General features: G+C 35.5%; 1 protein-coding gene across 1 annotated transcript in view; it reads right to left on the reverse strand.

Moving 5' to 3' along the window:
• Window positions 1–13,848, reverse strand: part of LOC107823120 (ABC transporter A family member 11-like) — a 49,259-nt gene extending 35,411 nt beyond the window's left edge. The window contains exons 1-8 of the mRNA XM_075241383.1: window positions 13,301–13,848; window positions 11,408–11,642; window positions 11,067–11,284; window positions 10,491–10,676; window positions 10,300–10,395; window positions 10,034–10,219; window positions 9,747–9,906; window positions 9,403–9,656 (exon numbers count right to left, since the gene is read on the reverse strand). Of these exons, the coding sequence (XP_075097484.1) occupies window positions 9,403–9,656; window positions 9,747–9,906; window positions 10,034–10,219; window positions 10,300–10,395; window positions 10,491–10,676; window positions 11,067–11,284; window positions 11,408–11,642; window positions 13,301–13,678 (1,713 nt within the window). The 5' untranslated portion in view covers window positions 13,679–13,848. The remainder of the gene's footprint in view (window positions 1–9,402; window positions 9,657–9,746; window positions 9,907–10,033; window positions 10,220–10,299; window positions 10,396–10,490; window positions 10,677–11,066; window positions 11,285–11,407; window positions 11,643–13,300) is intronic.
• Between the last annotated feature and the right edge of the window lie 1,154 nt (window positions 13,849–15,002).

Raw genomic sequence — 15,002 nt, forward strand, 5'->3', positions numbered from 1 at the left:
TCAACACGCTTATTGCAATATGGTTGAAGAAGAATTTGATGGTGAACCATGGTTCCACGACATCAAGGAGTATATCAGAATGGGAATATATCCCGCACAAGCCACAAGAGATCAAAAGAGGACCATTAGGCGATTAGCAAATGGATTCTTCTTGAGCGGAGGAGTTTTGTATAAAAGAACACCAGATCTTGGATTGTTAAGATGCATAGATGCCAGACAAGCTACAACTGTCATGTCTGAAGTACATTCAGGAGTTTGCGGACCCCACATGAGTGGATATGTGTTGGCAAAGAAAATCCTCCGAGCTGGTTACTATTGGCTTACCATGGAGAGAGATTGTATCAGTTTTGTATGCAAGTGTCATCAATGCCAAATACACGGAGATTTGATTCATTCTCCACCATCCGAGTTGCACACAATGTCGGCACCATGGCCTTTCGTTGCTTGGGGCATGGATGTGATTGGTCCAATTGAGCCGGCAGCATCCAATGGACACAGATTCATTCTGGTAGCTATTGATTATTTTACCAAATGGGTTGAGGCCAAGACATTCAAATCAGTAACCAAGAAAGCTGTGGTCGATTTTGTCCACTCAAATATCATATGTCGATTCGGAATCCCGAAGGTGATCATCACAGATAACGGTGCTAATCTCAACAGCAACTTAATGAAAGAAGTATGTCAACAGTTTAAGATTACACATCGTAACTCTACCCCATATCGGCCCAAGGCTAATGGAGCAGTAGAAGCAGCCAACAAAAACATAAAGAAGATACTTCGGAAAATGGTAGAAGGTTCAAAACAATGGCATGAAAAATTACCATTTGCATTATTGGGATACCGCACTACTGTTCGCACTTCAGTAGGAGCAACTCCTTATTTGTTGGTATACGACACTGAAGCAGTAATTCCTGCAGAAATTGAGATTCCTTCCCTTCGGATCATCGCCGAAGCAAAGATTGATGATGATGAATGGGTCAAAACCCGTCTAGAACAGTTAAATTTGATTGACGAAAAACGATTGACCGCAGTATGCCATGGTCAATTATATCAAAGAAGAATAGAAAGAGCATACAACAAAAAGGTGCGTCCCCGGAAGTTTGAAGTAGGTCAGCATGTGCTGAAACGTATTCTTCCACATCAGGTTGAAGCAAGAGGCAAATTTGCTCCGAATTGGCAAGGACCATTCATTGTGACCAGAGTATTATCGAATGGTGCACTATGTTTAACAGATATTGAAGGCAAATGCATAGATATGGCGATCAATTCTGACGCGGTAAAGAGATATTATGCATAACTTTTTGAATGTTTGTATTTAGCACTATTTCGAAGATTGAAATGACAAAGGCAATTTATTCTGCTATCCAAACACTATACCATTTGCTTCCCCTTTGAGCCATACTTGTTTCTTTCCTACCCTCTCTTGGAATCAATAAAAAAAAGATCAAAATCTTCACTATTATGTAGTGAACTACGTTTGACCTGATTCCTCAAAGAAGGATACGTAGGCGCCTCACGGCTCGGTCATAGGGTGCACAACATGCACAATGTGCACGGAAAAGAAATATTAAGAGACCCCAAGCAAGAAACTGGGGCAGGAATTGTATTGGAAATAAGAAAAGATTCCAAGAGTTGTAATTTTAAACCCATACCAAAGCTATTTAGCTTTTAATACCTTTTCCATTCCTAACCTTAATACCAAAAAGACCTTTTGATCAATCTTAGAAAAATGCTGAGGCAAGCAAATGAAGTGGTTCATAACACTCTGGTACAAACAAGGAAAGAAAGTAAAATGAGAGAGTCTTATAGGTGAAAACCCACACGGGCACCATAAGGCGACGGAGGTTGAGAGAAAAGTAAAATGAGAGAGTCTTATAGGTGAAAACCCACACAGGCACCATAAGGCGAAAAGGAAGTGAAGAAGTGAAAAACGAGGAAAATTTATCGGTGAAAACTCCTTGAGACAATTGAGAGGAGATGGATTAAAAGACTGGGTTGATTAATCCGAAATGCATACCCTGATCATTGGTGCCAGTAATTCCAATCAGATAAGTCCTTTATTCCTTTTCCAACAGTCATCCAAAAAATTGGATTTTTCTTTTCATTCTATAATTATCGAAATCAGCGTATTTCGTTACTAATAATCTTACTTTCTCCAAGTTTTGAGATAAGTTTTATTCCAAACAAATAAGAAGGAATGTCAAGGTATACTACCAAGATTCAAGGTTACAAAATACAGCCACGAAAGGTGGGAGATAAAATACGGGTGTAAGAAAGATGAAATCAAAAGTGGATCAGCAAAGTCAGAAGAGGCACATGATTACAGTTGAAAGGTTTTGAAGGAAAACACACAGAGGGGAATCCTATAGTCAAGGATCAATTACAAAGACAAAACAGTCTTTTCAATCATTCCAAGGCAATAAAGAGAGACGAAGAGAAACATCACCATCTGCAAGAATACCACAGCCAACCACCCTGCTTTAAACTAACGAAGTTTTCTTTGATTTAAAACAGGGGCAAAAACAATATTTGTGTCAGGAAATACCTGGTAAAGAAAAAGAAGAAGTCAGGCGTCCACCTGGAAAATGAGGATGAGAAAAAGAAGAAGTCAGGCGTCCACCTGGAGAATGAGGATGAGAATTAAAAGAAGTCAGGCGTCCACCTGGAGAATGAGGATGAGAATTAAAGAAGTCAGGCGTCCACCTGGAGAATGAGGATGAGAATTAAAAGAAGTCAGGCGTCCACCTGGAGAATGAGGATGAAGAATTAAAGAAATCAGGCGTCCACCTGGAGAATGAGGATGAGAATTAAAGAAATCAGGCGTCCACCTGGAGAATGAGGATGAGAAAAAAAAGAAGTCAGGCGTCCACCTGGAGAATGAGGATGAGAAAAGAAGAAGTAAGGCGTCCACCTGGAGAATGAGGATGAGAATTAAAGAAATCAGGCGTCCACCTGGAGAATGAGGATGAGAATTAAAGAAGTCAGACGTCCACCTGGAGAATGAGGATGAGAAAAAGAAGAAGTCAGGCGTCCACCTGGAGAATGAGGATGAGAATTAAAGAAGTCAGGCGTCCACCTGGAGAATGAGGATGAGAAAAGAAGAAATCAGGCGTCCACCTGGAGAATGAGGATGAGAATTAAAGAAGTCAGACGTCCACCTGGAGAATGAGGATGAGAAAAAGAAGAAGTCAGGCGTCCACCTGGAGAATGAGGATGAGAATTAAAAGAAGTCAGGCGTCCACCTGGAGAATGAGGATGAAGAATTAAAGAAATCAGGCGTCCACCTGGAGAATGAGGATGAGAATTAAAGAAATCAGGCGTCCACCTGGAGAATGAGGATGAGAAAAAAAAGAAGTCAGGCGTCCACCTGGAGAATGAGGATGAGAAAAGAAGAAGTCAGGCGTCCACCTGGAGAATGAGGATGAGAGAAGAAGAAGTCAGGCGTCCACCTGGAGAATGAGGATAAGAATTGAAGAAGTCAGGCGTCCACCTGGAGAATGAGGATGAGAATTAAAGAAGTCAGGCGTCCACCTGGAGAATGAGGATGAGAAAAAGAAGAAATCAGGCGTCCACCTGGAAAATGAGGATGAAGAAAGAAAAGAAGTAGTCGAGGCACCCACCTGAAGAACGAGGAAATGCAATTGAAGTGTTGAAATCAAAAGCCCGCTCATATGAAAAAGGAGCACACTTAGAATCAATAAAACAGAGGAGTCCAACAAGATCCCCAACAAGAAACAACAAGAGTTCCAAAAGGAATACGGAATAAGACCAATGCCCAAGAGTCACCAAGATATCAAGACAACAAGAAACGCGAGAGCATGATCTAGATAAGATTTTATAATTCATGTACCATAGTCTAGTTTAATTTTGTATTTCCTTTACAGTAAGGTGTAATAAGGAGGTCAGCAAGCAGTAAAAACAGCACGAAGCAGCAGTAACATCACAGTCCCACGGTAGTCCCAGCTACCAAAACTTCCCGAACTACATTGACCTGATTCCTGTTTAGCCCAGGATATGTAGGAAACCTTTGAAGCAAAGGTTCGGTCAAATCTTTTTCAAAAAAAAAATAAAAAAAATAAAAAAAATGCTTCACACTGAGTACTCGGATGGGCAAAAATCGCTCGCTTTATCTTTGCACGAAAACCCTTCGTGTCTTCGGGCAAAGAGGGGCAGTTGTAAGCACGTGATTTTTGCCCTATATGAGAATTACTCCAAAAAAATTCAAAAAATAAAATAATTTTTCTTGGTGTGCAATTTTTGTGATATTTTGTGTAACTATTTGTATGTTTGTCTATACATGTTTATTTGTTAAATTAATAAAAAAATACAAAAATAGGCATCTTTTGCATTTTTAGCATTTAATGTCCAAATGAACAATTTTATGCTTAATTATTACTTAATTGTGCGTTAATTGTTATTGGAAGTTAATTTGCTCTTTTATAACTTAATTTAGTTCTTAATAATAATTTAAGTACTTTTATAATTTAGTTTTAGAAAAATAAAAGAAGAAAAGAGAACAAAAATACAAAGAAAAATCGGATTGGGCCACTTCTTCAATTTCAAACCACAGGCCCAAATAATTGCCCAACTTTCCCCATGACCCGGTCCGTTTCAAACCGGGTCGACCCGGTCCGCTCCATTAACCCAACACCCCATCTTCATTTTTGTCCAACACAAAACAAAACCAAAAAAATAAAAAATAAAAGGTGAATTATCACTATTAATAGTTTTATTTTTTGTTTTTTTTATATATAAAAAAATCCGAAAATATTTTATTTTATTTTTTTATTTTTATTTTTTTATTTTTTTAAAAAAAACATATATAATAATTTCGGGAATGTTTTTTTTAAAAAAAAAAGTAAAAGAATGTAGAAAATTTAAAAAAAAAAAAATTAAAAGTAAAAGAAGGTTGGAATTAAAAAATAAATATAAAGGTATCTGAAAATTTAAAAAAATTTAAAGTAATTGAAAGTAGCATTTTTAAAAGAAAAAGAAAAGATAGTGGTTTGTTTTTTAAAGAAAAGTTAAATAAAGTGAGATTCTCTTTTAAAAAAAATAAAAAGTGGGATTTTAAATAAGATAAAGTAATTAAAGTTGAAATTTTAAAAATAAAAGTAAATAAAGGTGGGATTTCTTTTTCTAAAAAAATAAAAGCAATTTGTAAGTGGGATTTCTTTTAATTAAAAAAATAATAAAATAATAAAAAAATAAATCTGAAAATTTCGAAAATTTTGCTATAAATAGAAGAGAAAATTTAGGAAGAAGGGTGGAAAAAAAGAGAGGAAAAACTAGATAGAGAGAAGAAAAAAAGAGGGGGCGGAGTGAGAAGTATACACCCGATATACATTCTGGATACACTGAATATACAGGGACAGAATTCATTTTGGAGAGTTTTGAAGTTGAAAAGAATAGTTACTGTTTCATTGCCTCGCTTAAGATCTGAAATAGTCAGAACCTTCCTGCCTTTTACTTCTTCTCTATACTTGGAGTCGTTTATAGTCTCCTGGGTTTACTACTATTCCTACTGTTACTGGTCTATTCCTGTGTTGCTGGACTGTCGTTGTTGTGCTACATTGTTACTACTGTTGCTGCTTCTCAGCTTCATCTTCTCTTGTTTTCCAATACCAGGTACATGTCTTTTAAATTTTAAGTTGGAAAGAGATTCAACATGACTCATCAATGAAGTTTGAATTGAAATTCTGTTTTCTATTTGTCCAAGTTCATCAATTTAAATTTCATTTTTGTTTTATGTTAGTTAATTAGTAGTGAATTCAATTTGATAGCTATGAGCTAATTGTCTTACTTTAAAAGTTCGTATAAAGATTTGTAATAATATTAGCTCATTATCTCATTAGTTTAATCATATTAAATTGTCAAAGTAGGGAATATGGCATGAATGTTGGTCATTATTTAATTTTGTTGTTAGTTAAGCAAGAAGTGATGTAGAAGTGCCAAGAAAATTACAGTAGTGATATTTATTGTTAAATAAGGTTAAGATGGTGTTGTTGGTATATTTTTATAAGATAATAGATGTGTGTATAAACGTTGGCGAAAGGTGATATGATGTAGCTTGTTACAATGTTAAAATGTTATGAATGTTTACGATATACAGTTAAGTTGCATGTAAGGTAATTTTATTGAATTAACTTGTATAATAATTCCTTTCTTATAAACTCGATACCTATATACCTTCATAAGACAAATTGATCAAATAATTAGGCTTATTAGATTAAAAGCGATTATATGAGAATGAAACGAGATGTATAAGTACCAATTGCAACACTTGATATCAATGGTAATTAGAAATAGAATTTGCATTAAGTAAATCATGAAAAAAAAATTTGGAAAATATTTCCTTCCTTTATGAATCATTCATTTTCAGTTTTATATGCAATTTATTCTTTGATATATATATATATATATATATATATATATTTATATGCAATTTATTCTTTGATATATATATATATATATGTCATATTTGTTTTTTTTTAAATAATATTAATCATATTTGTATTCTGTCCTTTGAAATTGAATAGTTGAAATGAATATAACTTATATTCGGAAAATATAATCAACGGTCAACATTTAATAAATTGTAAATTCTTTTCAAAGAATTTAAGGGCACCTTAAATGGGAATTTATCATGATTTTCACATAAAAATGTATAGATATAATAAACAATTTGTGGAAAATCCCTAATATCATTACGAATATTTTACACAATTAGGGATACGTTCGCGTACCCTGATTATATTTTTAAAAGCAAAAATTCGGATTATGCGTACGCGCAATTTCGAACGAATATTTAATAAAAGGATTTTTCCAAAAGGCGTTAAATCAATTTCATAAAAACCCGAGATGTACGGTTCATTATTCAAGAAAAACAAATATTCTTGATCCAACACAATTTCGAAAAATGATTGCTTAATAAATATATTATAAAAAGTTATTGTGTACACGTACGCGTGACACAAGTCCGCAATTTTTTTTAACACGAATATACGTACTCGTAATTCGATTCAAAGAAGGGTCATCAATAAGCGGTAGTAAAAACATGTAACATCAATGTATTTAATAAAATCAAGGTAATTAAGCCAATAATAAAAACAGTTAAGCGACCGTGCTAGAACCACGGAATCCGGAAATGCCTAACACCTCCTTCCGGATTAACAGAATTCCTTACTCAGGATTTCTGGTTCGCAGAATAATAAACAGAGTCATATTCTCCTCGATTCAGGGATTATAATTGGTGACTTGGGACGCCTTAAAATTCCCAGGTGGCGACTCTAAAACAAATAAACAAATCCCGTTTCGACTGTCCTTCAATTGGAGAAAACTCCCCACGCGCCCCGCGGGCGCGGCGAAAAGGAGGTGCGACACTCAGAAACCAGTACGATTTAACTGCTTAAGTTATCATCGATTGTCCCCATTATATTATACCTTTGTATCTTCCTTATCTCATGTACCTATACCAAAGACTGTTGGTGAAGCATTGGAACATTCAGGGTGGAAAGGGGCTATGATCGAAGAAATGACTGCTCTAGAGACCAATAACACTTGGGAATTGGTCTAGTTACCGAAAGGAAAATCCATTGTTGGATGTCGGTGGATCTATACAATAAAGGTAGGTTCAGATGGAACAATTGATCGGCTGAAAGCTCGCCTTGTTGCTAAAGGATACACCCAGATTTATGGCCTTGATTATGGTGACACATTCTCTCCCGTTGCCAAAATTGCATCTGTCTGACTGCTTATCTTCTTAGCAGCAATGTGTTGTTGGCCGCTTCATCAACTAGATATAAAGAATGCCTTCTTACATGGTGAGCTTGCTGAGGAAGTTTATATGGAGCAACCTCCTGGGTTTGTTGCTCAGGGGGAGTCAAATTTAGTATGCCGTCTGAAACGTTCACTATATGGCCTTAAGCAATCTCCGAGAGCATGGTTTGGCAGATTTAGCTCTGTTGTCCAACAATTTGGGATGTCTCAAAGTGAAGCAGATCACTTCGTTTTCTATCGACATAATGGTCCAAAAAATAATATTTATCTGGTCGTTTATGTTGATGACATTGTCATAACTGGAAATGATCAAGAAGGAATATCTCAACTAAAGTAGCATCTATTTAGTCACTTTCAAACCAAGGACTTGGGGAAGTTAAAGTATTTCTTGGGAATCGAGGTAGCACAATCCAAGACCGGTATTGCTATCTCACAAAGAAAATATGCTTTGGACATACTAGAGGAAACATGCATGTTAAACTGCAAACCTATTGACGCTCCTATGGATCCAAATGTCAAACTCGTCCCTGGACAGGGGGAGCCATTGAATGATCCTGGCAGATATCGAAGACTGGTCGGTAAACTGAATTATCTTACTATCACATGACCTGATATTTCATTTGCAGTAAGTGTGGTTAGTCAGTTTCTCCAAGCTCCCTGTAAAGATCATTGGGACGCAGTAATTCGTATCCTAAGATACATCAAAAAAGCTCTGGGGCAAGGACTATTATATGAAGACAAAAGTCACACAGACATTGTTGGATATTCTGATGCTGATTGGGCAGGTTCTCCGTCAGATAGACGCTCTACTTCTGGGTACTGTATCATGAATGGGGGAAATCTAATCTCTTGGAAAAGCAATATGTTGTTGCTAGATCTAGTGCAGAAGCAGAATATCGAGCTATGGCCCTTGCCACATGCGAGCTTATTTGGTTGAAACAACTCCTCCAAGAGTTAAAATGTGTTGAGTTCAAACAGATGGAGCTTATATGCGACAATCAGGCTGCCCTTCATATTGCCTCTAATCCAGTTTTTCATGAAAGAACGAAACATATAGAGGTGGATTGTCATTTTATTACGCAGAAGATCGAGTCCGGATGCATTGCCACTAGCTTTGTCGGTTCAAATGACCAATTGGCAGATGTCCTTACTAAGTCCCTTAGAGGGGCTCGGATTGAATACATTTGTAGCAAGCTTGGAGCATATGACATTTACGCTCCAGCTTGAGGGGGAGTGTTAAGACTTAGATTTTGTCAGAGAGTATTTCAATATTAGATTGTATGTTAGATTGTGTCTGATGGTATAGTCAAAGATTGTGGGTAAAAGCCATGATCTTAGGGATACACTCTTGAATTATGTCTCTAACTTTGTGTATATATTCTAGGTGTAATCTATCTTTTGCAGTATGAAGTAAAATACACTTACATCATTCACAATAGTAAAATGGAAATTAGAGTTATTTCATTATGAAGAAAGGCAGCAGAGATAAATGATGGTTTCCACAAACTCAAGGTATAAACTAAATGTGAATACTTATTGCTGCAACAAAAAAAACTCCAGATTTGCGCCATTCAACTTTAGCCAAAAAGCTACTTTGTAGTGAGGGAGTATAGGGAAATTCACCTGGACAGCTCTGTAAGCTTTCTTAATCTTGCATGTACAGTAAAAACAGCATAGACAACAAGAGTGGCAACTTAAGCTCATTGTTCCAGAATATGTCTTGGAAAGGTCTCGTAGCTGAACAGCAACATTGGGATCAATAATGCCTCCCTTGACTTGTTGTTTCACCCTGTTTTCCTCGTCGAAAACACCCTCATTATCTTGGGAGAAACTGTCATTTGATAGTGCAGAACCAGAACCTAAAATGGGGGCATTTTCTGAAACAACAACCGAGAAAGAGCGTGGTTTTTAAATGAAATCAATAGGAAACTAATAAGGAAATGAGAGTTAATTTGAAATTCCAGTACCTTCCGGCTTCTCTTGACTTCGCCCTGTCCAATATCCAGGTTTTATAAAATAGAAAAGGGGTTTCCTTACACCTGCTGAGTTGGGTATGATATTGTCTAGGTAGATAGCCAAAACAAGCCACAAGAAGCAAGTTGATATAAGCCATCGATAATAGTGGAGCTGGCAAGACAAAAAAGTTCAGGAAATGGTTAATCGGCCTTATTTTGGAATAAATATGGTACTATAATACAGGATTGCATGATTCAAAAGGCTGAAAATCAAAAGAGAATTCAAAAGGCTACCATACCATTGAGTAGCATGATTCACCCAAATCACATCCTGATAACCTGCTCCAGCTGATCCCATCACTGTCTGATCCATTTTGTAACACATTTATGCCTCCAGCAAAAGGATTAGGTGGAAAAAAGGACCAAAGTATTCTTCTATATCTTGTTTTAATGTCTGTATCACCATAGAGGGCCGGTGAAAATGTCTGTATTATAATAAAAAGAAACCAATTACTATAAGTGACTTGAGATTTATTATGTTTTAGAATTCTGAAAATTGACTTGCCAGAGTCCCGACACCAATTACAAATATAGCAAAACCAGCAGATGTGGTCGAAGAGGACTTGCGGATGAAGTTTGACAGTAGGAAGGCAAAACCAACCTAGCACAACAAGATGCAACAAGTTATCAGTCCACAGATATTGCAAATGTGGCTTAACTTAAACATAGCTTTCTATTTTAAAGGAGGGAACTCACCATGTTGAATTGGAAAAGAAAGAATAAAAGTAGTACAATCGTAAAGCTGTTTCTCAAGAAAAGGTGAAGCTGAAACATCATGCCAAACAGGACTATAAGGAGTGAGGAAATGAATGCCTTAAGTCCCTCCCATATTAGCCACGAGCACCAATAGGAAGAGTCATAAAGTCCCATCACAGTCATTGCCTGAAAATCAAATGAGAAAAATGGGACAAAAAGTTGAAGTAATTCCATAAGTTAGTACACTCCAATAATTAACAAGATTTCATGGAACCAACTTTGTTCCAAGCAGCAACATACGTTTCTAATATCCACATCTGACATAAATGTCAAAAGACATGATACTTGTTACAAATTTTCATATTTTGCAAGCGATTTAAGTGCATTTCATAGTAATCTTGATTTTTCGTTTTATATAATCCTCTATGCAAAGATGAAACAGAATAAAATATAAGTATTCCTAGAAACTTCATAAGAGCATGACATCTATACATAGTGAAATAACTTTCTGATTAATGATTACAATATATGGGAAAGTGCACAAAATCTTTTCTACGATAACAATGCACTAATAACCTGTCGAAGTTTGAGCTCCTTCTCAAGAACCATTAAGCTAATCTGAAATACAAAACCAAACATAGAAATTGCATAGAAGAAGATTGGACTGAACATTTCAACCAATGGCATAGCATCCATTGGGGAGTTAGCGTTTAGTAATGTATAGCTCTCATCTGTATCTTCTAGTACAGGATGTGGATATTCCTCGAGACCCACATTCCAGCTGAACTTTGAATCTGTGAAAAGGGGATTGCAGTCTTATTGATCATAATGTTTATTGATGAGAAGCCATTAAGGTTTTTTATGCCTGTCAAATTTTAAACTGATGGTAATGAAGCTAAATTGTTATCTTATATTACCTCCAAGCAAAGACCTCGCGATTTCACGAGATGCAGCTAATTGAAGGGGAATTAGGAATTTGAAAGTAGGATCTTCAGGTTGCCTTGGAACCGGAATATATGTAGAAGTATTTGTTACTACACCATAGCTTATAACTGTGGCATTTCGTTCCACAAAATGCAAAGCTCCAGGGGTACGCATTGGATCATTGAGAAGCCATTTTGTCAATTCGTCTTTCGTGCTAAATGACTTAACCTGCAAATGAAAGAGTTTAAATCATGTGCAACACAGAAGCATCTTGTCCACATTGTATTAAAAATCAAGTAACTTGGTCAAAAGCAAAACTCTGTAACAATACTTTTACCTAACATGTTAAATTTGTAGAAAAAGATGAATTTTCAGCTGCAACTAGCAGACAGCAAATTTACTTAGTACTTGAAAAGTTGGAAAATGAGTGTCAAAGCATCTATTTTGCAAATTTTGATTCCTGAACTATTACGGAATAAATTCTACATTCAATAACTAATTACATAAAAGTACTATAAATCAGAATTTATTATTATGAAAAACATTTTCCATATTGAAAGTGACTCTCCGAATAGTAATAATGTTTCACAAAACAGGAGAAAGGAATCATTTACTAGTGTCCTTTAAAAGATAATTTTTAATTCAAAAAGCTTAAAATGAATAGCAGTGTTTCTACATTGTTAGGAGGACTCAGATTATTAACTGATGTTTCAAAACAAGATGGTCAAAACATCTAATTGTCCTCATAAATTCATACGTATATAAACTTCTTTAACATTGTTTTAAATAAAAATATCTATTAAAAATTACATAAATCAGAATCTTTTATAACAAAAGGTACTTAAAAAATTTTACAATATGGGCCACGCAAAATGAAGAGAAAAGGTCAAATTTTGCCCATGTACTCTGTACACTTTTGATTCACTCATACCCTTGCCATTAGCAAATTGTCTCGTATTTGTCTTTGCACGGAGCTCCAACATGAAATGGGTGAAATCCACGTGTCCAAATTCTTCAAGAAAAAAAGTTTCAATTTATCTTTCAACTTTCGAAAATTACCCCGAGGTTGGAGCTTTGCTAGGCGTCAAGATGTATGCGGTCAAAATCGAGGAGCATGATTTTTGAAGTCTTAAATTGAGCTGTGAATCCGAGCCCGAGCGACTCGAGGTAGAGGTCAGACCCGGGTGGGGAGCATACACCTCAAGGAAGCAGATCGAAGACCAGGCTCGACCTATATCGAGAGCAGTACATTCTTGGGGGCAATCAAGAAAGAGCGGGAATTTCTTTAGGACACGTGGACCTAGGCATTAATTATAGGATAAGGATTGTATGAAATGGTATAGGTCCGTACTAGGCCGTTATACACCTATACCAATAGAATTCTTTACCTTTATGAGCAATGTACTATAGTGGGGTTTTCTCCTCCTATATAAAGGGGACCCCAATCATTTTGTAAAAAGATCGTATCATTCAGTGCAATAGAGCATTCTTATTCTTCTCTTGTTTAACGTGCACAACAATTATTCTTGAGCTTTATTGCATTTACTTTATTATTCATACTTTGTTGGTCTTAGCTGACCTTGAGGTCCCTGAGTAGACGAACTCGAGACCCCCTACTGCCTCAACAACGTTGATCTGGTTCATTATTCCTTCTTATTAAAGTTCAATATTACTTGTATAATCGTTAGTATTAGAATAAATCACATATCTTTAAAACCACAAATTATCTTTAATTGTTACTCATATTTTTCGAGGTAAACACAAGAACTATAATGAGCCTTTTTGACGGAAAATTTTATTTAATTTGGGGTAGTGCAGGGCCAAATTTGATCATTTTTCCTAAAATGAAAGATCTCAACACACAAAGCATTAATGCTTGTAATTACCTTGGTAGGAGATATGGAGCGACCCGGATTATTAGCAAGAATTCCATTAACAATGGATTGAATTCTTGGATTACCACTTCCACTCCACACAAAATCATAACACGGACGTTTCATAAAGAACTTGTGCTCACATGGAGGTATTGATGGGTTCATCAGAGGCTTTGGATCAGTGACAGCTCCGATTGCTGACGGATGTTTTGCCTTATAATCCATGGCCTTTTGGATTCCAAACAAAAGAGCCATAAACAAGAGTGATGAGAACAGTTGAAGAAATGTTGCTCTTTTGCTTCTCATTGAGATAAACAAGTTTTTCTTCAGTAAAGCCGTTGTTTGTTGCCAAAACAAACGAAATCCCATCTGCAGCTCCATTTCAGCCATCACAAAATTTGATTGAGGTTTTAACACTTGAAGAAACAATTTATGGATATTGGGAGTGAAAAATGGAGGAGTTAATTACCACTTTAATTTGCATGGTATAATAATTTATAATGGGAAATTAAATGTGAAGTCTCTAGGACCTGTGGTACTGATATTATTTCTAATGTTCTATTTTTGCTGTCAAGTGTTTTAAATGCTGCTGACTAGATTTCCGCCAATTTTCCGTTACGTAATGGGGAAATGACTGATCTAACCCTTTACAGATGTGTTTTGCCGAAAAATCAAATTGGAAAACTCAAACAAACCTACGATTTTGTCGTTGTTGACGGACAAGACAAAAAGGAAAAACTGACTGACTGACTGAACGTAGGCAGTAGTAAGATCGGACTAGATCTGAAGTAAGATACTAAGATGTAAAAAGTTGACAGTGATAAGAAAAGTGGAAATATTTAGTTATTGCGTTATTTAAGATGTCATGTTTTAACAATTCACGACGGGACAGCCATGGAACATACTAACCAAAACCCATAATTAGTTCCATATTACTATCATTAGTATAAAACGTCCTGTTGGACCAATCAAATTATGTATCCAGACAACTATCATCGTAATTGAGGATAGAGGAACTCAATTATTATAATTGTAACTGACAGCGGTTAGACATTTTTGGGACCTAATTTTTCGCAGTATATTTTAAAAATATGTGTCTGTCAAATATATATATAAGTAGTGTGTAAATTGAAATGGTAATTGATAGCTCAGTATTACGATCTGTTGAATGATCAAAGTACAACCTTGGTGTTTATTTTTTATGTTAAGGTTGTGTCATTTTCAAGTATATATAAGATGAGTAAGAAGATAAGACTGACTCAATCTTTTACTACAATTTATATAAACTGAATATAATTTCGATTTATTGAATTCTTTTTTTTATTTGAGAATAGTTAGATAAATCATAAATATTACATAAGCTTTGATGATTTATGTCAGTTATTGAATATTAAAGTAAGTACTTCAAATACCATCACATGATCATTACTCTTAAGTATAGAAAAACTACTAGTAATGAATACACATTTATTTTCACCATTTTTGTTGCTAATAAGGGAAACGAATTTAAATGCATATTGTTTGTTTATTATGAAATCTGACCATGTGAAGCAAATAATAATACAAATTTAAACCATAGTCTTTATTTAATAACATCCATGTGAACGATTTAATAGATGGTACATTATATATCTTTTTAAAAATTTAGTGGCACAAATAGCAATGGTCCTACCATTAAACTACATTCAAATTGAGATCTTGTTTCGATATTAGG

The sequence above is a fragment of the Nicotiana tabacum genome, chromosome 20 (genome assembly GCF_000715075.1).
Source record: "Nicotiana tabacum cultivar K326 chromosome 20, ASM71507v2, whole genome shotgun sequence".
NCBI lineage: Eukaryota > Viridiplantae > Streptophyta > Magnoliopsida > Solanales > Solanaceae > Nicotiana > Nicotiana tabacum.